The sequence below is a fragment of the Anabrus simplex genome, chromosome 1 (assembly GCF_040414725.1).
Source record: "Anabrus simplex isolate iqAnaSimp1 chromosome 1, ASM4041472v1, whole genome shotgun sequence".
NCBI classification, from domain to species: Eukaryota; Metazoa; Arthropoda; class Insecta; order Orthoptera; family Tettigoniidae; genus Anabrus; species Anabrus simplex.
The window spans coordinates 1,117,539,631-1,117,565,352 of NC_090265.1; the positions used below are offsets into that span (position 1 = coordinate 1,117,539,631).

Below are 25,722 nucleotides of genomic sequence, written 5' to 3' on the forward strand. Positions count from 1 at the left end.
CAAAAGGCAGAAATATTCAGTCAGCAGTATTTAAGATTGTTGGTTACAAGGATAATGTCCAGATAGAGGAGGTAACACTAAAGAAGTAATAAAATTTACCTATGATAACTATGACATTTACAATAAGATACAAAGTTGAAAACTAGAAAAGTGGCTGGAATTGATAAGATTTCTGGGGATAAACTAAAGACAATGGGTTAGGATATAGTGCCATATCTGAAGTACTCATTTGATTATTTACAGGGGTGAATTCCAGAATAATGTTATGGTTACTTGACAATAGAAAAAACATTCACATTGTTTTAAATTCTCAGATCAGGCACACATTCACTCCCATTCTCTTCACAGGCAGGCTCATCTTCCACTAATTCAGCTATACCAAATGAATGGAGAGTTGCTATAGTAGCCCCTGTGAATAAAGGAAAGGGTCATAGACATAAAGCAGAAAATTACAGGCCAGTAAGTTTGACATGCATTGCATGTAAGCTTTGGGAAAGCATTCTTTCTGATTATATTAGACATGTTTGCAACATTAATAACTGGTTCGATAGAAGGCAATTCGGTTGCAGGAAAGGTTATTCCACTGAAGCTCAACTTGTAGAATTCCAGCAACATATAGCAGATATTTTGGATTCTGGAGGTCAAGTGGACTGTATCACGATTGACCTGTCTAAGGCATTTGATAGGGTGGATCATGAGAGACTACTGGCAAAAATGAGTGCAATTGCATCAAACAAAAGAGTGACTGATCTCAGAGAATTAGAGTAGGCAAAGCTTTATCTGACCCTGTAATAATTAAGAGAGGAATTCCTCAAGGCAGTATTATTGGACCTTCATGTTTTCTTGTATATATAAATGATATAAGTAACGAAGTGGAATCAGAGATAAGGCTTTTTGCGGATGATGTTATTCTCTTTAGAATAATAAATAAGTTACAAGATTGTGAGCAACTGCAAAATGACCTCGCTAATATTGCGAGATGGACAGTAAGCAGTGGTATGTTGATAAACGAGGTTAAAAGTCAGATTGTGAGTTTCACAAATACAAAACTCTTAACTTATAATAAATACAAAACTCCTCTCAGTTTTAATTACTGCATTGATGGGGTGAAAGTTCCTTATGGATATCACTGTAAGTACCTAGGTGTTAATATGCAAAAGCCACCAAGTCCAATTTCTGACATTTTGAAGCTGTATACGTCATTATGTGTGCAATGGATAATTCTTTGGTTATATTTTATTACTCATAAGCAAAACCTGCCATTTTATGTTATAAATGCATGTAGAAATTTACAGTTTCAAGCATAACCACCAAGTCCTTAGGGTTATAACAAGCAAGAACCGCCAAGTCCACAGGAGCCAGTGAAACTGCTCCTCCGTCTCACGTGACATAGTTTATAGGTTTCATTTCAAAGATGTTTACAGGTTTTAAGATCACATACATTTATTTAAATTATCAAGAAATATATTAATAACATGGAAGATTGTTCTGTTAATATAATTCCGTGTCAAATCAAGAGAATAATATTGAGAAAAACAAGCAGTGGAGTTACAGTTCAGGGTGAAGCACATTACTGCATTGATCTATGTATCCCTAAAAGTATTCTCAAGAAGGGAAAGAGATTTGGAAACACTACTCTTAATATTCTTCCAAATGGTGTTCAAGTGAAAAAAGAAAAGCTCACAAACATAGACAACCTCCTGAAATAGCAATGGAATAGCAAGAAATGGAGACCCTCAAATTCTACAAGGACTTCGTCGATGATTCCAATGAAAATGTACCTGAATTAGTGGAAGATGAGCCTGCCTGTGAAGAGAATGGGAGTGAATGTGTGCCTGATCTGAGAATTTAAAACAATGTGAATTTTTTTTCTATTGTCAAGTAACCATAACATTATTCTGGAATTCACCCCTGTAAAAAGTTTTTTATTATTGAAATACTTCATTGTTAATGCAAAATACTTGATTGCAGAGACTTAGGATCTCATTCATCTACATGACAGAAGTTTTAATTGATGATTACCGTCATGTTCCAACCAAAATAATATCCACATTTACAGCAAAAATAATAGGTATGTATTTATTTTTCTTTGCTCATATTATTCCCAAACCTCTTACATATATCTTGTCCAATGCACACACAATAAGACAAAAATTTAAAGCAGAGGTCTTTTTTCTCAATTTCTGAAAATTTCGTCAATGTGGACTTGGCAGTTTTGCATCTTATGTCTTCATATAAGGAAAGATCTTCACTGGCATAATCATATAAATGGGATTGTAAATAAAGGGTACAGATCTCTGCACATGGTTATGAGGGTATTTAGAGGTTGTAGTAAAGGAGAGGGCATATAAGTCTCTGATAAGACCCCAAATAGACTATGGTTCCAGTGTATGGGACCCTCACCGGGATTACCTGATTCAAAAACTGGAAAAAATCCAAAGAAAAGCAGCTTGATTTGTTCTGGGTGATTTCCGAGAAAAGAGTAGCATTACAAAAATGTTGCAAATTTTGGGTTGGGAAGACTTGGGAGAAAGGAGATGAGCTGCTCGACCAAGTGATATGATCCAAGCTGTCAGTGGAGAGATGGTGTGGAATGACATTAGTACACGAATTTGTTTGAGTGGTGTCTTTAAAAGTAGGAAAGATCACAATATGAAGATAAAGTTTGAATTCAAGAGGACAAGCTGGGGTAAATATTTGTTTATAGGAAGGGGAGTTAGGGATTGGAATAACTTACTAAGGGAGATGTTCAATAAATTTCCAATTTCTTTGAAATCATTTAAGTAAAGGCTAGGAAAATAACAGATAGGGAATCTGCCACCTGGGTGACTTCCCTAAATGCAGATCAGTATTGACCTATTGATTGATTGATTGATTGATTGATTGATTGATTGATTGATTGATTGATTGATTGATTGATTGTCATTTAGCAGGTCGTATAATTCAGGGCTGCTATAATAGTTGCCCATTCCTATCATGTTTCCTTGTTTCAGTAGATTCTCATCAGCTTGGAGGACTGTGATACATCAATGCCATTGACTTCATTGTTCAGTTCTGTTGATTTTTCCAGTGTACCATAACATATTCCACACGTAACCTCTTTTTCACTTTGCAAATTTTGTAAGATTCCATTTTGAACCAGAACCCTTTCTTTGGAATGTACACCTCATAACCAGGCAACCTTTCCATAGAAGAAGGCTTTTGTCTATGGATAGCTGGTCATCCGGGACGCAAGCCTCTTTTCTCTTAACTGTATCATAAGCTTTTTCCAAATCCAAAAATACGATCCTTTCCAGATATTTTTCCATTACAGTATCTTTCGCACTGTAAATATCTTGACTATTGTTGATCTATTCAGTCTAAAGCCATATTGTTCTTCCTCTAACTGTGTTTCTACTCGTATTATATCCCTCAGTCTTTTGTCTATGACTTTCTCCCTTATTTTTAGCCCATGTGATAATAGGGTTATACCTCTATAATTTTCACATTTCTTCCTATTTTCTGTTTTGAACAATGGTACAATGCTTCCTTGTTGCCAACCTTCAGGTATCCTTTTATCCTTCCATATGGCATTGAGGGCTCGGTATAGTCACTGTAGTCCAATGCTTCCTGCTGCCTTAAGCATATCAGCATTGAATTCGTCTTTTCCAGTTGCTTTACCTTTGGTCATTGCTTTCACTGCCCTTTCAAACTTCAACTATGTTATCACGTTCTCTTCTTTTTCTCCATCTATTATTTACATTGACCAAAGGAATGTAATTGTACAGGTGACCCAAAAGTTCATTAACATTTGACAAGGCAATACTTTCAAAGTTCTAACTTGAGTGAAAAGAACGATGTTTTGTTAAGTGCTCTTCTAATCGTGACTTCAAGATTTTGAAATTGTGATTATTTGAAGTTTTCTCCAGATACCTTTAGGGGCATCATAAGTCCCATATTAAGAGTGTTTATATGTGCATTGATATAATGATGATATGTTGATTTATGATTGCTTGTTCTCATATTTGGCTGAAGATGATGCTCACCAGCATCGAAACTAGTTCTAAGTAAATGTTATAACTTGTTCATTTTAATATTAGTATTGAAAAGGTAGATTTTTAATTTTTCTTATCTATTAAATACGGGGCTGCCTGGCCGAGGCGGTAAAGGCATGCTCGGTGCGCCCGGAAGGACGTGGGTTTGAATCTCCGTCAGGATGTCGTAAAATTTAAGAAACGAGATTTCCACTTCCGGAGGTGCACATGGTCCTGAGGTTCACTCAGCCTACACCAAAACTGAGTACGCGGCCGGGCGTAGAACTAACCACTCTATCCCATCAAGTGCTGAGGTTACGGATAGTGGAAGCCTTTACCTTCCACCCCTCCAAGGGCCTTCGTGGCCTGTACAGAGATGACTTTGCTTTATCTATTAAATAGAATGTATCAATTAATATCCGTCTTTCTTTTACACTACCCTGTATATGTTTTAAGGGAACAGATGAAGCTGAATAGCCAATAAAACTAAGAATTTGTTGGATCTACAAAGAAATAGCAGTACTCACATTTTCTATACCCACAGCCTTGAAAAAGATCTGCTCTGTGCGGTAGAAAGGACTGAATCTCGAATCAAAGTAGTCTTTCTCAAGCCGTGATTGACTGTTCGGCGATGCCCAAATCTCCACTGGTTCTGTGGTGATTATCAGATCTTGCGATCCATATATGAGAACTAAACATATCCATGAGGCCACAGCTAACACTTCGGAAGGATGTGAAGCAAAATCTAGAAAAAAAACACAAGCGGATACTTTACAAATTCATCGAGCTCAAAATGACACAGCTTACCTGCATCTACTTGATTGGTTTTACTTAACTGTGTTACCCATTTACACCGGCACATTTAGCAATAGTATCAGCCACATGAAAGCAAAGTTCTAAATATATTTTATAAACATATAATAAGGTCCTTGTAAGGTGAAAGATGAACTTTCAATGACAATTCACACCATGTTACTTACACTCATCACACTCATTCATTTTATGTAGTTTTCGCATATTTCTTTTTTTGTTATTCATTATCAACGGAGTCTATACTATTCCAATTACAGATGAAAATGGAAACCTGCAACCTGGTTTTCCAGTCTTTGACCGGGTCAGGGATGTAATGAATGAACCATATATAGGCTGTTATTACAATGAGTTCGCCACTCCTCACCAAACAACAGCAATGACTGTACGAGAAAATATCATTGGTTTCATGTGGGGATGATAAACATTAATATGGGGCAGCGCATCCCCTTGCTTGGATATAGGCTGCAATCTCTCATGGCATCCTAATCCACAAGGTCATCCAACTAGCCTTGGTTCAGATTGCCCCATTCTTCACAGGCAATTCTGTGCAAATGGTGCAGAATACGCAGTCGATCTGGACGTCCAGAAACAGCACGTTCCCATCATTCTGTATCAATTACAAGCCTTCTTGCCATAATTTGATTATGTGGACCTGATCAATGGTTGACAGTGCCCTTTGTGGCACGGTAGAAGTTCACTACGCTTGTCTAAACACACTTTTAATGCTTCCTTACTGTTGCTCCAACTTCAGCTGAAATGCTGCCTCACAAGTGAATGTGGCATTCTAGCCAAAGGCAGTGCTGCATATAGTTTTGGGCATGTTTAAAAAAAGTTACAGAGTGGCTGTTCAGTATGCACAAGAAAAGTCATAATAGCAACACACAGATACGACATATTGGGGTGGAAATTTCTTTGTTGATGCATGTAGATTTTTCAACATTTTGTAACACAAACATGATTAAAGGATCAATATAAATTCTTAAAAATCTTTGGGATGGAGTTGAAATAAGGATTTAAATATTCCTGATGATTATAGTACTTATTCTCTGTTTTTAAAATGTTTGACGAGTAATTGTTTAGTACAAAATGTTATTGACTTAAATGCGTTCTGATTATTACTTGAACCTGAACTCTGAACATAAATGCTTATGTTCTATACTTCGACCAAAGCTACCCCTAATTAGCATAAGCAGGTGTTTCAGGGAGTATGAGTAAAATGAACAAAATCTTGTCCATCAATTGAACAATTTTCAAAAAGGTTGTTTTACGCTATCCGTTGCATTTTGTTTCTAAAGCATCTTCAGATAGCACAGATCCATTTGCCGAAGAGGGGGTATTCATGTTTTTTTTTCCTGCTAGTTGCTTTACGTCGCACCGACACAGATGGGTCTTATGGCGACGATGGGACAGGACAGGCCTAGGAATGGGAAGGAAGCGGTCGTGGCCTTCATTAAGGTACAGTCCCAGCATTTGCTTGGTGTGAAAATGGGAAACCACGGAAAACCATCTTCAGGGCTGCCAACAGTGGGGTTCGAACCCACTATCTCCCGGATGCGAGCTCACAGCTGCGCGCTCCTAACCATACGGCCATCTCACCCGGTGTATTCATGTTTAGTTAGTATGCAAGTCATCAAACAAGCGAGCATTTTCCTTGGCTAGCAACTACGGACATGATTGCTATTTCGATCATGACTTCCGACATCATATCCGGCTATTTAGACAACCATATATCTAAAAACTGTAAATGTACAGTAGTTTTGAAACATGACCCTCTCTGTCTTGGAAGCAGCTGTTGGGGATATCCCGACACAGTCGAGTATGGAAAACTACTGTGCGATGTCGGGATATGACCCACAATCAACCGCATATGATTTAAGGATGGATACTCACTATTCAGCTCACCACGCTGTACCTACTGAAAATTACCACCCGAAGTCTTAGGGATTCCATTCCAATGCACTCAGTTTGGAAGCCGAGCGTTTAGACTACAGAGCCAGTACGCAATCGGGATTATAAACAAATTAGACAATATTGAAATTCGGGACTTTTTTTTCTAACTCACGTACATATTCCCCATCTGGTGAAGAACTTCTGGAGAAGCTCTCTGATTTTTTCTGGAACAGGAGCGAAGAAACAGGATTTAGGTCCTTCTTCCTGGGATTCTGAAAATAAAAGAGGATTTACAAATTAATGAGATGTCCAATAGTTTTGTCGTTCTAATTCATTCATTAGGCCTACAAGGGAAGAATACAATTCTTGAGCATAGTGCTTTATATGTATTGCCTGACCTGCCGACGAACACTACAGTATTATGATTACTACTACATGATAGACGAGTGCTATTATCACTGGCTTCTCATCAAATCAAATTAGTTCAAATCCTGGACAGTGCATGTGGGGTTTATGAAACCTAAAGTTATGTCTCACTGATTCGGATTCCACGTAAAGCTGTAGGACTCGTGGCTGTGGTCATGATATCAACAGTTATAGGATTGTTTTGTTTCCGTTTTTTGCTTACACACTCCATTACAAGCACATAGACATCATATAAACTATACATAATGCTGATGACTAGGATGTTCTAAGCTTCTTATAAGGTCACATAGGCCTAAGTTATATAAAAACCTTTTAAGATTTTTGGTCTGCTGAACACAAGATGCAAATGTATGAAAAGAGTAGTACATACCTGAATAATTTTATTACTAATAGATTAATAAGAACATTCTCGGAATCTATTCAACCACTTATATTGCATGTGCAAGCCTACGTATGTACAATACAATGTGCTTACATTGCATAAACTTGACGCTAATTATGAATGAGTGATATTATGAACAAGTGCAAAAAACACATTTGATCTCAGAGTTTTAACATTCAAATCGCTTTTTTGCACTTGTTCATAATATCACTCATTCATAATCAGCGTCAAGTTTAGGCAATGCACAGTCGCTCAAAGACAAAGTGAGCACGGTATTGTATAAGTTCCTCGCAGGTACACTTCTCAGAAACCACTGAGCCTATGTATATCATGTTTCTTGTGGGTATCTGCATGGGAGGTGCATTAACTTGTATTTTGATAATAATTAAAATTAAACTTGATAAAATATTAAATACGAGGAACATACAATATCATGCCCTTATTCTTATTTCTTGAGTCACTGGCCTGTAAGTGACCTTAGGCGCCTACGCATGCAATGTAAATGTTGCATTTTTCCCTGTTGGCTTAACGTTGCACCGACACAGATACGTCTTGTGGTGCCAATGGGATAGGAAAGGGCCAGGAGTGGGAAGGAAGCGGCCACAGCCTTAATTAAAGTACAGCCCCAGCATTTGCCTGATGTGAAAATGAGAAAACCAGAAAACGATCTTCAGGGCTACCGACAGTGCAGTTCGAACCCACTATCTCCCGAATGTAAGCCCATAGCTGCGCGCCCCTAAAACACGGCCAACTCGCTCGGTTGATATATAATATAATATAATATAATATAATATAATATAATATAATATATGTGTATGTTTAGTCTCCAGTGCGAAGGTTGGTTGGATCGTCGACGGGTCCACCATTAGCTGTCATAGATGGCCTAGGCATCAATGAAGAGGCATACTAGGAAAATAAGGAGGGAGGTAGTTTTCCGTTGCTCTCCTCACTGTGCCAGAAGTTGCTATTACATATCAGTCTGCCAAGCCCATTGAAAAACATGCGCCAACCGACCCTACGAGCAACATTTTCACACTACTCGTAGCAGGGACCGGCTGCATAAGGAATGACATTACTAGTATCGTTCATACCCCAGTCACTGTCTTATTACCAAAGCCAGAGATAAGACAGAGACAGATCAATTAAAGTAACAAAACTGCTCTAGTCCATACCAGAAGACAGAGTGCACTTTAAACACTAGGTTTCGCCAGTAAAGGCAAATAATATAATATGATATTAAAAATGGCGTATGGCTTTTAGTGCCAGGAGTGTCCGATGACAAATTCGGCTCGCCAGATACGTCTTTTGATTTGACTCCCGTGGGCAACCCGCGCGTCGTGATGAGGATGAAATGATGATGAAGAAGACACATAAGTTTACACCCAGCCCCTGTGCTAGCAGAATTAACCAATAATGGTTAAAATTCCCGACCCCGCCGAGAAACGAACCCGAGACTCCTGTGACCAAAGGCCAGCACGCTAACCATTTAGCCATGGAGCCGGACATAAGATGATATAATACGAGGGCTGTACGTAAACTAGAGGCAACATAGTCCAGACAATCATAGGAGATCGGGCATGCGCAAATAGGATATGGGAGCGGTCAGGAGGCGCTGTTGTCGATTATAGTGTGCATCTGACGTGTATCCAGTTGCGAGTGTTGTTGCTGTGTGGCGTTGAAGTGAAGAGTGTCGATTTTATTGTTCTAAAGCATGTTTTCATAAGGTGATCAGCGTTCGTGTATTAAAATCGAGGTTGCCCGTGGCAAAAGTGCGTCAGAATGTTATCGAGTATTGCCTATAGCCTGTGGCGAGAAGGCATTAGCGGATAGGACGGTAGCACGATGGGTTAAGGCTTTTTGTGCGGGTAGGAATGAGGCTGAGGATTTGCACCGCTCAGGTCGGCTATTCATTCCTCAAGATCAGATTGACGTCGTGAGTGGTCTCGTTTCCGTAGACCATCGGGAACTGTCCGTAAAGGTTGCCCTTACTCATCGAACGGTGTGGCACATACTGACGAAATGTCTTAACATAAGGAAAATTGCGTCCCGTAGGGTTCCACATCAACTCACCGACGTACAGAAATAGCACCGGTATGCACTGGCTGGCATCCACCTGGACGGATACCGCAACGGAGGAGACACATTTCTGCAGCGTATTGTCGCCATTGACGAGACGTGAGCACGAGCCTATGAGCCTGAATTAAATCATCTAACGAATGAATGGTGGCGTCACCGAGGTTCGCCACGTCCACAGAAATTTCGACAGGAGCCCAGTCGGGTGAAGCTTACTTTTGTCCAACCCTTGTTCCGTTTCTCTACGGGGTCGGGTATGGGGTGAGATGAATCTGTCGTGGTGGGTTTTTGTGACCGGATGCCCTTCCTGACGTCAACCTCATGAGAGGAATTAATGAGATGAATTGAATAAAGTGATATATGATAGTAGGAAGAGGGTGCCGGCACATAGCCTACTCCTACTGTAGAATATCACCAAGGCTTAACCTCTCCATCTGACGGATGAATCACCATCAACAGCGTCATATGACCTCACTCCATATGAGCACTGTGGACAGGTTAGGAATTTAATCCAGGCTTTTGGCACGCAATCTAGTGATTAGAAATTGTATACCACCACCTCCCCTACCCTGGCGGCCAACAGTTTTTCGACCAAGGGGACTCGAACCGGCTAACCTCGGTGTCAGACCGTTTAGACTTCAGCGCCTTAACGATCATTGCCACCAGGCGGGCTTGATTGTGGCATACGACCACGAGGGTGTTATTCTTACGCATGCTGTGCCTGAGGAACAAACAGTCAACAGTGACTACTACTGCCGCCTTCTGGAGCAACATCTACGCCCGTTTATGCGGCGCAAACGTCCATGTTTATTGCGAGACGATCACCCTATCGTGTTGCATGTTGTCATGTCGCAAACAACGTCAAGCTCTTATTGCAACGGTGGTATTGGGAGGTGGTGGTGGTTGTTGTATACAAGGAATCGGTATACAGAAACAACATATACCGAGCTCGATAGCTGCAGTCACTTAAGTGCGGCCAGTATCCAGTAATCGGGAGATAGTGGATTCGAGTCCCACTGTCGGCAGCCTTGAAGATGGTTTTCCGTGGTTTCCCATTTTCACACCAGGCAAATGCCGGGGCTGTACCATAATTAAGGCCACAGCCGCTTCCTTCCAACTCCTAGGGCTTTCCTATCCCATCGTCGCCATAAGACCTATCAGTGTCAGTGCGACGTAAAGCAAATAGAAAACAAAAGCATAGATTTATTATTTCATTAAGTTTTTACAAAATATGTACATACATATAACTGAACTTTTCTTGAAGCTGCATGAACTTGTACGCAACTAATGATGATAGTACAGTAGACTGAGGGTCTGTCGAAATATACTTTATATACATGAGAGTTCTATATACACACGAATCTATCTTGCGGAGATAGTCTGTCAAATAAGAGAGAGTCCAAGATAGTTGAAAACTATCTGCCTTGTAGAATTACTAGTGTAATTTGCAATGAAAGTTCGTACTAACAGAATGCTAGTAGTTGCCGTAGGCTTGTCAGGAGCTGACATAAATATTCACAATTACGGAATACTAATGTTAATGTCGGAGCCTAAGTGAGGACTGTGGGATGAGTAGAATACTGACATTGGGGCTCGACTTGGTTACAGGAAGCGGGAGGTGTGGCAGTGTCTAGAGGTGAGACCTCACAACCAGAATTTCAGTCCACCTGTTCGATACACATGTTTAAGAGGGATAGCCTCCGTCTTCGACTTGCAGTGTAATCTGGCGTGCGACACTGGGGGAGTCCTGGGAAGGAGCGGAATGCAGCTTCTTTTATAGCGCTGGCTTTCGTCACAAGCAAGCAAGTACCTCGTAGAGTCTGGAAAGATCCGGGCTGCGGCGTGTTGCGGAGCTATCAGGCGCAGAGCTGAGATGGCGAAGGACACACAACAGTGGTGATTATTGATTTAAGAGGAAGTACAACTGGGCAACCATCCTCTACATAACGCTCATCAGAGAGAAAAAAATAGGAGGGGTCCGACACTTCGGAAAATGAAGGTATCGGACAAAGGAAGACAAGGGCCACAAAGGGCGTGAAAATGAAGGACTCAGTAAGCCTCCATACGTAATACCGTTGGGGTCGGAAATGAACAAGACCAAGAGAGGTCGGATAGGATACATTAAACTGAGGAGTCTGGCACAAGTAAGTGGAAGCAATGCCAGGACTCAGCTAAGGGCCCCGTGGTCGCCAACTCACGCTCCAAACTTCAGAGCCCTTGGCGCCCTTTTAGTAGCCTCTTACGACAGGCAGGGGATACCGTGGGTGTTATTCTACCGCCCCCACCCACGGGGGGGGAGGCATTCAGAGGTCTTGGAACACCCTTCGTACTCTTCAGACATGAGTCCTTGTGACTTCGACCTGTTTCCGAAGTTGAAGTAAACTCTCCGTGGCCGCCGATTTCCTGACGTGGCCTCTGTCCCCAACAGTTTCCCGACATTTGGCAAAAGGTAAGGTAGCCTACCGGTAATAGACTTTGCAGGTGACTACATTGAAGGAATGTACAGTAATGCAATTGTACCGGTAATAATAATAATAATAATAATAATAATAATAATAATAATGGCGTATAGCCTCCGGAGAGACCTGGTGCAGGTCTTTTTCTAGTAGACGGCCTATTAGGCGACCTGCATGTCTGTGAAGATGAGGACCCTACCTAGGATGATTTCTAATCTTGAACACGCCAGACACACCCAGCCCCCGAGCCATTAGAATTAACCAATTAAGGTTAAAATCCCCGACCCGCCCGAGAATCGAACCCGGGATCCTCTGAACCGAAGTCCAGTACGCTGACCATTCAGCCAACGAGTCGAACATTGTACCGGTACTTGTTAGTTCATTGAATAATGCGATATATCAATATTGCCAATACTTTATTTACAACCCTCGTATCTTTTTCAAATAGACTATGTAGGCTATTAGCGTTTTCGTAAGTTTGTATCCTGTGTTCGACAACAGAGTGTGTTTCGACAGACTGAAAAAATCGCGTAGGCTGTAGGCAATATACGACACGGCCGCAAGTTTTAGGTGTGGCAACGTCTATGTGTCGAGTCTAGAGAAATGAAACGCATTTGTCGAATGTAATTAATTTATAGTCCGCCTCTGTGGTGTAGTGGTTAGCGTGATTAGCTGCCACCCCCAGAGGTCCGGGTTCGATTCCCGGCTCTGCCACGAAATTTGAAAAGTGGTACGAGGGCTGGAACGGGGTCCACTCAGTCTCGGGAGGTCAACTGAGTAGAGGTGGGTTCGATTCTCACCTCAGCCATTCTGGAAGTGGTTTTCCGCGGTTTCCCACTTCTCCTCCAGGCAAATGCCGGGATGGTACCTAACTTAAGGCCACGGTCGCTTCCTTCCCTCTTCCTTGTCTATCCCTTCCAATCTTCCCATCCCCCACCAAGGCCCCTGTTCAGCATAGCAGGTGAGGCCGCCTGGGCGAGGCACTGGTCAACCTTCCCAATTGTATCCCCGGTCCAAAGTCTCACGCACCAGGACACTGCCCTTGAGGCGGTAGAGGTGGAATCTCTCGCTGAGCCCGAGGGAAAAGCCAACCCTGGAGGGTAAGCAGATTAAGAAGAAGAATAATTAATTTATTCGTAAAGTCACTGAATCAATTGAATGAAACACAACGTTCTCTCTGTATCGCCGGCCAAGCCAGGTCCACAAGATGGCGGCGCGTGTCACATGTCAGCGGCGTGCGAACTTTGATCATCTTGTCTTGAATGGTTAGAGATATCTCGATTATTCTTGTACTTTCATGTTTGGCTTAATAAGGTCTATCTATTTTCGACATTTCAGCCATAGGTGTATAATGGAACGAAGACACAGGCTTTGACGTTCACTTTTAGCCTTGATATTCAACTTTGCTAACACAGTATTTTTCAAGTAATATGTTAGCAACTCTTGTGGAGCGTATATCTCTTCAGGTTTGAAATTTTACCTGAAACAAATCCAGTGGTGGCTCGTGACCAAATTTTCAGGGGCTTCACAACAAAATTTGTGTTCACGTCTTAAATATACCAAAGTAGAATGCAAATACGAACAAAATCAATTACTTAAATAATTTCACAAAAGTTCCTTGTACGATTGCTTCTCTACTCATAATATGGTAGAACCCTTATAACCAAGGATATACATTTTCCCAATACTAATTTGTGAGTGTACAAGAAGAATAAAATTACGACTGCCGGCCTGAGTCTCTCAGGCTTTGGCTGAGGTTGAGGCTCCCGTGATTACAAATACCTGTTAAGAATTACCGTACCTACTGGCGAAATCGTCCGGCGATGTAATGCAATAGTAACTTCTGGGAGCTGTGGCCAACAGTAACAGAGGAGGTGGCGGACCCTTGTGGTCAATTGTAATACTGTCTCTGGTTTGAGGGTGGTTGTGCATAAACCACGACGTCATCTCCTTGCGCATGCGCATAGTCTTAAGGCTAGTAGCAAAATATCCAGTGTGCTCCCTGGCACTGTCAGCCGAAACGAACAGCTGTCAGTGTAAAGGGCCCCATACACGCACAGACTTCTGGAATACTTACCTGCACAGACTTGCCTCCGGGAGGTAAGACGGAAGTATGCAGTTGCACACACACGCTCAGACTAAATGATTATTTACCGAGGAAGTTGAATACGACGCGCTCAGCTGTTTTCTGTTTACGGTTTTGCGCTTCGGATGGTTGAAAAATATATATGGATTGAAATTAATTAGATAGTCGGTATAGAAGATGAGTTGTTATTTGGACATAATGTAGCGCTCTGCACGAAGAAGACGCGCAAAAAGAGATTTCAGTTTTCATATTTGTAGGTTACCACGTTTACATTTATTGCCGCAACTCTGAGATGGCGCTTTCGTCGCAAAGTCTCCGGATGAATTCAAGCACAGCCAGAATGTCGGAGACTTGCCTGCAGACTTTTTGTCGGCAGACTTATCGGCCATACACACAGAGACATGTCTGAAGAGACTGGTTTGTGCAGACTTACCTCCGACTAAGTCTGCGCGTGTATGGGGCTCTTAACGGAGCTTCGATATAAGTCGAATGCTTTCGATCGATTGACGAAATCAAGTCGAAAGAAAAAAGGGGAAAATGTTTGGATTACCGGTATCCATGAATGCGTGAATATGCGTTAGAACTGGGTGTTCACGTGCTCATGTGCTCTTGAGAGCCCACCACCTCTGAATCAAACAAACGACACGTTAGCTAGCAACCGCCATTAAACGGTTCTGAGCGCGCTCTGCGACGGCGCGTCGCAAACACCGTGGCACCTCGTACCAGTGGCGTAACGTTAGGGCCTGCAGGGCCTGGGCTTTTAAGGGCCCTTTCAGACTCCTCGCGAAAAAATAAAAATTATGTATGGCCTAATGTCAATCTGTACGGAAGTGATCAGGGTGATTTTATAGAATCAGTCAAAATATCTTTATCAATCAATCAATCAATCAATCAATCAATCAATCAATCAATCAAGCAATCAATCAATCAATCAATCAATCAATCAATCAATCAATCAATCAATCAATCAATCAATCAATCAATCAATCAATCAATCAATCAATCAATCAATCAATCAATACTGATATGCATTTGAGGCAGTCGCCCGGGTGGCAGATTCCCTATCTGTTGTTTCCCTAGCATTTCTTAAATGATTTCAAATAAATTGGAAATTTATCGAACATCTCCCTTGGCAAGTTATTCCAATCCCTAACTCCCTTTCCTATTAATGAATATTTGCCTCAATTTGTCCTCTTGAATTCCAACTTTATTTTCATATTGCGATCTTTCCTACTTTTAAAGACGGCACTCAAACTTATTCTTCTACTAATGTCATTCCACGCCATCTCTCCGCTGACAGCTCGGAACATACCACTTGGTCGAGCAGCTCGTCCTCCTTCTCCCAGTTTTTCCCATCCCGAAATTTGCAACATTTTTGTAACGTTACTCTTTTGTCTGAAATCACTCAGAATAAATCGAGCTGCTTTTCTTTGGATTTTTTCCAGTTTTTGAATCAGGTAATCCCGGTGAGGGTCCCATACACTGGAACCATACTCTAGTTGGGGGCTTACCAGAGACTTATATGCACTCTCCTTTACATCCTTACTACAACCCCTAAACACCCTCATAACCACGTGCAGAGATCTGTGACAAATATAAATAAAAATCATACCAAAATTTTAATAGGCGACCTCAATGCACAGTTAGGTAAAGAAAAGATATACAGGGACATAATAGGAAAATGGCCAGCTCATAAACAGACCAATAAAAATGGCATAAGATTGACAGACTTTTGTATAAAGCATAATATGATATCAAAATCTACATATTTTATGAGAAAACCTAATAAATTTAAGACATGGAAACACCCAGATTGGAGATTAGATCAATCAATCTAATTTTTTGACACTTGATTGCATCTATCAGCAGTTTATTGTGTCAAGTGTACACAGCACAGGTGTAAACAATGGCTTGTCCTTGCCACCTCTCACAACACCGCGACATGCTCTTCAAAAAACACCTGCACCAAATTATTATATATATATCAGGGGTGACCACTAACCTTACTTCTGGGAGCCGCAAATTTAGGAGACCAAAAATTGGGAGCATGTTTAGAAAATGGTTTATAAAATGAAGACACGTTTTTCATTTTATAACAAATGAAGGGACATTTATTTTCTACACTAAGGAGAAAATTATTTTTCAGGTACACATCAAGGAATGGGATTTTATTTTTGAGAAGTGCTTTTTTTAGTGTTCACTTTTGCTGTTAGTTTTTTGAAATTTGGCTGATAATTGGTAAGCGCAGTTCGCACAAGTTCACTTAAATGTTCATCAGTTCGTTCAGATCGATATGTAGATTTAATGAATTTAATTATTGAGTACAGTGATTCACACACATAAGTAGTCCCAAAGATTGAGATTAGTCTCTTGGCACACTGTTTTGTTAGTGTGTATTTTTCTTCTGGAACATTCTTCCAAAACTCTATGGTAGAAATGCCACTTCGTTTGAGTCCTTTTAGTCTTCGTCCTCTTGCAGTTCTTGTAGCTCCAACTCTACAGCTGCTGTATCCTTTGTTATTCGTGATGAAACAGGACTGCCATCGCCCACAACATCAACAGAAAAAGGATTTTCCAGGGATGAAAATGAAGGTTTAAGTGATCTAAAATCATTAAATCTGCCATTGATTTCTTCAGCAAGCCAGATATTTTACTCATGTAATCTCAGTTTCGACCTGATCGTCTGGAAGGCTTTCAGTAATTTTCTTCAAACATTTGAAGCGAGAAAATGTTTTAGTCTGAAGGTCTTTCCCAAAAAGCTTCAACTTGCTATGAAAGCTAAATACAGTCTGGGCCAATTCAGAAATATCTTTACAAGGAAGATATTGCTTTGAGCGGGAGAGTGTGTCAGTGAGCCAGTGTCGTGAGGTGAAGCCAGTCGCGTTCACGTATAGGCAGTAACGAGTGTCGATACTGTACTGAAACAGCACACATAAAAGTATCGACACTCGCCACTGCCTATACGTGAACGCGACTGGCTTCACCTCACGATACACTCTCCCGCTCAAAGCACTATCAAATGGAAGGCGCCGGAACTATCTTCACCTTCCATGTCTTACCATTGACCTACTGCGCTAATAACGTTAAGCCGCACATCACTGCTACTGACTGCCGCCAGCCGCGAGATGTCGTTAGATTCCATTAATTACATCATTTAATTTTACTCTAAGGTGGGTGTCAAGAGCCGCACAAGACTGACTCAAGAGCCGCATGCGGCTCGCGAGCCTCGTTGTGGTCAGCCCTGATATATATATATATATACAGTGACTCACATAATTATTCGGACACGTTAGTAATTATAACCTTTGCTACACACTGTCCCTATATTTCAGAGAAAATATTGTACACGCAGACTAGTTTCTGACAGAACCCAGTTTGACAGATTCAACACGGCGTCGAAATGTGTACTTTTAGGAAAGAGGAGAGAACCAGTGACCCTGGAACCTCAGAACTCAGTTAACGTCCTTCAACAAAATTATTCGGACACAAGTCAGTTGCCATGCAGAGGTCGTGTACAGAAGAGCCACGGACAGTATGAACGTAAACATTCAGTGAGTTTGAGTACTGTGTACAACTTAAGAGAAAATGGGCCGCAGAGGAAGGGGGAGCACAATCGAACAGCGGCAGCTAGTAATTTTTCCACCATGCCAAAGGTAAAAATTGTCGTCAACTTGCTGAAATGTTACAAATGAAGAAACGTACAGTCTCTGATATTATTACAAGATTCAGGGAGGAAGATAGGATTGAACATCTACCGCATACGGGACGTCCAAGAACTTTCTCTGTGAGAGAAGAGAGTTATAACCCCAGAAAGACAAAAAAGGAACCCAAGTCAAGTGCTCCTAAACTCGTTACGCAGATTGCCGCAGACACCGGAAAGAAAGTGCATCTCTAAACAATACGGAGAGTGCTCAAAAGAGGTAACTTTCAAGGCCGTATTGCAAAAAGGAAGCCCTTCATAAATCAAATAAATAGAAGAAAGAGAATGCTGTTTGCCAAAGAGCATGTTAGAGAGGACAATGAGTGGTGGAATGACGTTATATTTGCTGATGAGAGTAGATTTAACATATTTCAGTCTGTTGAGAGGATAACAGTTTGGCGGCGTCCTAATACTGAGCTTCAAGAGAAAAATCTGAAAGCAACTGTGAAGGATGGCGGTGGACATGTAATAGTCTGGGGGTGCATGTCAACGAATGGAGTTGGTGAACTGGTTTTCATTGAAGGTAAAATTGACTACTTACAATACCTTCGAATACAGAGGGATAATATGAAAAAGAGTGCCGAAAAGATGGGGATTGGTGAACATTTCAAGTTTTATCAAGATAACGACCCAAAGCATATGACCTGGAATGTAAGGATGTGACTATTGTTTAATTGCCCAAAGTTGCTTCATCCTCCCCCTTAATCACCGGACTTGGATGCGATTGAGAATCTTTGGGACAAACTTGATAAAGAAATATGAAAAACAACAATCACATCTAGAGAACAGCTGAAAAACCGATTTCAAGAAGAGTGGCAGAAGATATCTCCCGATTACACCCGGAAATTGGTGTAGAGCATGCCAGATCGACTCAGGGAAGTAATTAAAATGAAAGGAAAGACAACCAGGCGCTGAACCTTTAGGATCATAAGTAAAAAGGAAAGTGTCCAAATAATTTTGTGCAATACTGGTTTTGGTTTTATTTTGTTTTTTAATTATTATATTTTCATTGACAGTGTTCATTAGAAGAACGATGGACGTTTAGTTTTTATATTTCTTACAGAAACTTGTATTCAATTTATATCAGTGATTTATTATTACTGAAATCACTAATACAAACGAAAATGTAATAAATCATGTCTGTCCGAATAATTATGCGAGTCACTGTATATATATTGCAAGTTGCTTTACTTCGCACCGACACAGACAGGTCTAATGGCGACGATGAGACAGGAAAGGGCTAGTAGTGGGAAGGAAGCGTCCGTAGGCTTAATCCAGGTACAGACCCAGTATTTGCTTGGTGTGGAAATGGGAAACCACGGAAAACCATCTTAAGGGCTCCCGACAGTGCGGTTCGAACCCACTATCTCCCGAATACTGGATACTGGCCACACTTACGCGACTGCAGCTATCGAGCTCGGTATTTAAAAAAAACTTAAGTTAGAAATTGATACTTTCTTATTGTGTAGTGTACCTGAGATCGTATTAGGCACAACTTTTGCAGAACATTTTACTTTTGTCACACATTTATTCGACAACAGTGTATAATGCCAGTAAGAAGTGTTAGTAGTAACAACCAGTCAGCTTAGTTACTACTACTACTACTACGACTACTACTAAAATGTTTTCATTCTTCCCCTGAAGGGGGAGGCGGGCCTCTTAGACGGTGACACCGTCTCTCAGGCCGGGAGATTTGTGACGGTGAAGGAGATGCTCGGAGAAGGTGCGGTGGTTGGCGACCGTGGCCTATACTAGGAACTGTCCCGGCATTGGCCTTAGTGCAGGAGAATGGAAAACCACGGAAATCATTCTCAGGACAGCCGACGGTTGGGGCCAGCCGTGAGGTCCAGCCCTGTCCCCTCTCCCGAATGCAGAGGCGTAGAGCCACGGTAGAGCCGTAGCCATCCCTCTTCTGCTCGGTTGGCCGGTCAGAGTGCAGAGCTGTTGGACCACGGACCAGCCGTGGCCACTTGAGGGCCGAGACCTACTCTGCATCTACAAGGGGAGTGTGTATGCGAGATCTTCAAAAGGCAGAAATATTCAGTCAGCAGTATTTAAAGATTATTGGTTACGAGGATATTGACTAATGCTAAAAAAGTATTAAAATTTATCTATGATAACAATGACATTTACAGTAAGATACAAATGTTGAAGACTGGAAAAGCGGCTGGAATTGATAAGATTTCTGAGGATACACTAAAGACAATGGGGTGAGATATAGTAGCATATCTGAAGTACTTATTTGATTATTGTTTGGTTGAAGGAGCTATACCAAATGCATGGAGAGTTGCTATAGTAGCCCCTGTGTATAAAGGAAAGGGTATGAAATAGCGTATGGCTTTTAGTGCCGGGAGTGTCCGAGGACAAGTTCGGCTCGCCAGATGCAGGTCTTTTGATTTGACTCCCGTAGGCGATCTGCACGTTGTGATGAGGATGAAATGATGATGAAGACGTCACATACACCCAGCCCCCGTGTCAGCGAAGTTAACCAATGATGGTTAAAATTCCCGACCCTGCCGGGAATAGAACCCGGGACCCCGGTGGCCAAAGGCCAGCACACTAACCATTTAGCCATGGAGCTGGACAAGGAAAGGGTGATAGACATAAAGCCGAAAATTACAGGCCAGTAAGTTTGACATGCGTTGCATGTAAGCTTTGGGAAGGGATTCTTTCTGATTATATTAGACATGTTTGTGAAATTAATAGCTGGTTCGATAGAAGGCAGTTCGGTTTTAGGAAAGGTTATTCCACTGAAGCTCAACTTGTAGGATTCCAGCAAGATATAGCAGATATCTTGGATTCAGGAAGTCAAATGGACTGTATCGCAATTGACCTGTCTAAACCATTTGATAGGGTGGATCATGGGAGACTACTGACAAAAATGAATGCAATTGTACTACACAAAAGAGTCTTGCTATATTTCTAGAAAATAGATCTCAGAGAATTAGAGTAGGCGAAGCTTTATCTGATCCTGTAATAATTAAGAGGGGAATTCCTCTGGCAGTATTATTGGACCTTTATGCTTTCTTATATATATATATAAATGATATGAGGCAACAAGTGGAATCAGAGGTAATACTTTTTGCGGATGATGTTATTCTGGATAGCGTAATAAATAAGTTACAAGATTGTGAGCAACTGCAACGTGACCTCGATAATGTTGCGAGATGGACAGCAGACAAAGGTTTGTTGATGAACGGGGTTAAAATCAGTTTTTGAGTTTTACAAATAGGAAAAGTCCTCAAAGTTTTAATTACTGCGTTGATGGGGATCATAGTAAGTATCTAGGTGTTAATATAAGGAAAGATCTTCATTGGGGTAATCACATAAATGGGATTGTAAATAAAGGGTACAGATCTCTGCACGTGGTTGTGAGGGTGTTTAGGCGTTGTAGTAAGGATGTAAAGGAAAGGGCATATAAGTGTCTGGTAAGACCCCAAGTGTGTAAGGGACCCTCACCAGGATTACTTGATTCAAGAACTGGAAAAAATCCAAAGAAAAGCAGCTCGATTTGTTCTGGGTGATTTCCGACAAAAGAGTAGTGTTACAATAATGTTGCAAAGTTTGGGCTGGGAAGAACTGAGAGAAAGAAGACGAGCTGCTCGACTAAGTGGTATGTTCCGAGCTGTCAGCGGAAAGATTGCGTGGAATGACATTAGCGGACGAATAAGTTTGAGTGGCGTCTTTAAAAGTAGGAAAGATCACAATATGAAGATGAAATGAAATGTCGTATGGCTTTTAGAGCCGGGATATCCCAGGACGGGCTCGGCTCGCCAGGTGCAGGTCTTTCTATTTGACACCGTAGGTGACCTGCGCGTCGTGATGAGGATGAAATGATGATGAAGACAACACATACACCCAGCCCCCGTGTCATTGGAATTAACCAATTAAGGTTAAAATCCCCGACCCGGCCGGGAATCGAACCCGGGACCCTCTGAACCGAAGGCCAGTACGCTGACCGTTCAGCCAACGAGTCGGGCAATATGAAGATAAAGTTGGAATTCAAGAGGACAAATTGGGGCAAATATTCATTTTTTAGGAAGAGGATTTAGGTATTGGAATAACTTACCAAGGGAGATATTCAATAAATTTCCAATTTTTTTGCAGTCATTTAAGAAAAGGCTAGGAAAACAACAGATAGGCGACTGCCTTAATGCAGCTCAGTATTGATTGATTTGATTGATAAACGAATAATCCCTTTCTTCATACAACTTTACAATATATTGCATTACCTCTATCTACTGTAATTACATTTGTTTCAAGTTATTCACTGACTTTACATTTTATTTGAAGAGGCCATAATTTTTAATTTGGCAGGCGGGTCCGTATCACATTCGTTACGCCCCTGCCTCGCACCCCCAGTGTGGGACATGTCTCAAGCGAGTGAGGCATCGAGTTACGTAATGACATGAGAACAATTGATTTGTGATTTATAGTTATAGAATAGTTTTAGTGAGGTCTTTTTTCGTTGCAACATGTTTCGCTACTACATTCCTTCGGGTCAAAGTTGAAGGTTGTAAAGTCGACACAACATGAGAGATGGTCTTTTTTTTCTTGCCTTTTCTTCGCTAGCGGCTTTACGTCGCACCGACACAGATACGTGTTACGACGACGATGGGATAGGAAAGGCCTAGGAGTTGGAAGGAATTGGCCGTGGCCTTAATTTAGATACAGCCCCAGCATTTGCCTGGTGTTAAAATGGGAAACCACGGAAATGCATCTTCAGGGCTGCCGACAGTGGGATTCGTACCCACGATCTCCCGGATGCAAGCTCACAGCCGCGCGCCTCTAACTGCACGGCCAACTCCCCGGTGAGATGGCTTTCAAACCCTGTGTAATGCATTAGAAAGTTTTCCTCATCGTAGAAGAGGAGATACTGGAATGAAACACAAGACTTACCTGATGTTGGGGCACTCCGAAGTCGAGTGAAGAACACAATGGATCCAGCAGAAAGAGTCGCAAGGACTACAAAGGCGATGACGGCAAGCACTGCAACACCATCTAACCCGAAAATGAGGAACTCTGCACCATCATCTCCTGAATCTTGATATACCGGACAACTCCGAGGACAGTCTACACAACTGCACACATATTCACCCTGAAACATACATCACATACTCAACTACAATGGGGACTGTACTGCCCAAAAAGCGACAATTAGATTTTGTTATCCTAGAAGATACTCCAAAATTTGGGTAACATGGTGATATGTTTGGTTCTCAAAGGTCCCGTGCAGAAGTTTAAATACAATGAAGTCCTAAAACCAAGACATGAATAAGACAGTGATACAGAAAACCAATATAATAAAACAGTGGTAGAGAAGACCAAAACATTGAATATGACAATGTTAGAGGAGGTCAGAATATGAATACAATGGAGGAGACCAAGACTTAACATAACAACGGTAAACGAGGTCAAAACATGAATATGGCAATGGTGGAGGAGATCAAGACATCCGATTCGTTGGCTTTTTATGGTCAGCGTACTGGTCTTGGGTTCAGAGGGTCCAGGGTTCGATTCCCGGCCAGGTCGGGGATTTTAATCGCTTCTGATTATTCTTCTGCCTCGGGGACTGGGTGTTTGTGTCCGTCCCAACACTCTCCTCTTCATATTCACACAATACACAACACTACTGACCACCACAGAAACACTCAATAGTGATTACACCCCTCCATATAGGGTTGGCGTCAGGAAAGGCGTCCGGCTGTAAAACAGGGTCAAATCCACATGTGCGACGCGATTCACACCCGCGATCGCACAGGTGTGGGAAAAGCGATAGGAAAAGAAGAAGAAAAGGAGGAGGCCAAGACATGCATATAACATTATAACAATGGTAAAGGAGATCAAGACAGCCGTGGTGTAACGTTAGGGCCTGAAATGCAGGTGGCCCATAGACTTCCCCAGGAAAGGGTAAATAAATGAATAAATGCCACTCTGCACGTGAAAAATCTGATGACAGCAAGGGCATCAGATGAATCAGGGACGAATGTGTTAGGGAAATAGAAATAAATAAATAAATAAATAAATAAATAAATAAATAAATAAATAAAGTGGATGAAAGGCTCACAAAATGGAACAGAACAGAGCCGAAGAACGGAAATGAACTGTGTAGAAAAAACAGAGGATAATGAGAGTGAGTCGGCGGGGGGCATAACAGGTGTACGCACGTTGACACACAGCCTGGAATGAAACATCTGGCGATGAGGAACGTACGAATTTGGAAAACACCGAAACGAAATACCAATAGTGAAGGGACAGGGAAGACTACGTAAATCCTTAACAGCTAGCAACCACGTATTATTTAATTGATAAACAGTTTCCCTGTTGAAAATGTTAGGATTTTTACGTATTTCCACAGCTTCCAGTTAATCCTAGACCTGTAGTGTTTAGTGTGGGTAAGAGCTCGAGCATCTTCGAACACGACATCATGACTCGTACATAGGGCGTGCTCAGCGATTGGCGACTTGTCTGGCTGGTTGATGCGGATATTTCGTTGATGTTCCTTGATCCGAGTACCAATAGACCGGCATGTTTGGTCCATGTATACCTTGCCGCAAGTATAGGGAATTTTATACACTCTAGGGTGTAATAATAGGGACAATTTCCCATCTCACAAGAAATAGCTGGAAGCCATGCAGTGGTGAAATTGCTTAGTAATGTCCTCAGGGAACAGATGCGCAATGAGAGGCATGACCGAGTCAATGGGCTCTTTAGTGGATTCTGTGAGTTCTGCCTTGGAGTATATACACAGTTCAAAAAATTAGGGGAACATGTTTTTGAACGCATGCCATGCTCCACAAAACAATACCTCACACCCAGGTAAATTACCAACTAAACCTTCATTCTTTACCGTTGAAGTATTCAAAAGAACATCGATAGATTATTGTTCATTTTTAGAACACAAACGGAAATGTCCAAGTAGGGGCGAAGTCAAAGTGATAACAGTCCTCCAGGGTGGATTTTTATCACAGTTGGAGAGCTTCAGTATGGAGTATGTCCTCCACGAGCATTTATATATAAATATAAAGTTAATTACAAGTAGGACCAGAGGTCCCTTTGGCTGTAACTAACTGCCACTTTACCTTAAATGTATCAATTAATATACACAATCTAATAAAAAGAATACATAAAACGCGTAAGATACATTTTCCTACTGAGGATATAAGAATAAAATTAAACAACTAAGAGATTACTATAACACTTTTACCATTTCATTTATCACAGCTTGGCGCCTAATTATGTGGCATGCTCCGTATTAGTCGACGGAGGTCACGTTGCGGTATCAGGTCCCATTCTACAACGAGAGTCTCTTCGACGTCTTGGAGAGTCTGTGGTGGAACACGACACCCACGAACACTTCTGTCAAGCCTATCCCTCACATGCTTGATGGGATTAAGATCGGGACTCACTGCTGGCCATTCCATCTCTTGAATGTCCAGTTCTCGCAAGACAGCTCTGGTGATACGTGCTACGTGAGCCCTGGCATTGTTGTGCATGAGTAGGAATTCCGGGCTAACACCGTATGCAGCAACCAACACATGCTCTAGCAGTATCTGCTCGATGTACCCCGCAGCGGTAAGATTACCACGGACGGTGACAAGATCCGTACGGCCGTCAATACCGATGCCACCCCACATCATCACAGAACTTTGTCCGAATTGGTCGCCTTCCTGGACAACATTTGGCATGTACTGCTCACCATTGCGTCTCCATACACGTTGACGTCAATCACGCTGTGTCAGGGAAAATCTGGACTCGTCTGTGAAAAACACAGGTCTCCATTGGCGAAGTTGCCAGTTGACGTGGGTACGGCCAAACAAAAGGTGAGCTGTGCGATGTTGCTGCGTTAAACGGGGCACTCGAACAGGATGTCTTGGTCGTAA

The 25,722-nt window shown here is 41.7% G+C and overlaps 1 protein-coding gene across 2 annotated transcripts in view; it reads right to left on the minus strand.

Moving 5' to 3' along the window:
- Positions 1-25,722, minus strand: part of LOC136858195 (NPC intracellular cholesterol transporter 1 homolog 1b) — a 212,824-nt gene that overhangs the window by 98,357 nt on the left and 88,745 nt on the right. For both annotated transcript variants that reach the window (XM_068225409.1, XM_068225411.1), the window contains exons 7-9: positions 22,739-22,937; positions 6,893-6,988; positions 4,541-4,758 (exon numbers count right to left, since the gene is read on the minus strand). In XM_068225409.1, the coding sequence (XP_068081510.1) occupies positions 4,541-4,758; positions 6,893-6,988; positions 22,739-22,937 (513 nt within the window). The remainder of the gene's footprint in view (positions 1-4,540; positions 4,759-6,892; positions 6,989-22,738; positions 22,938-25,722) is intronic.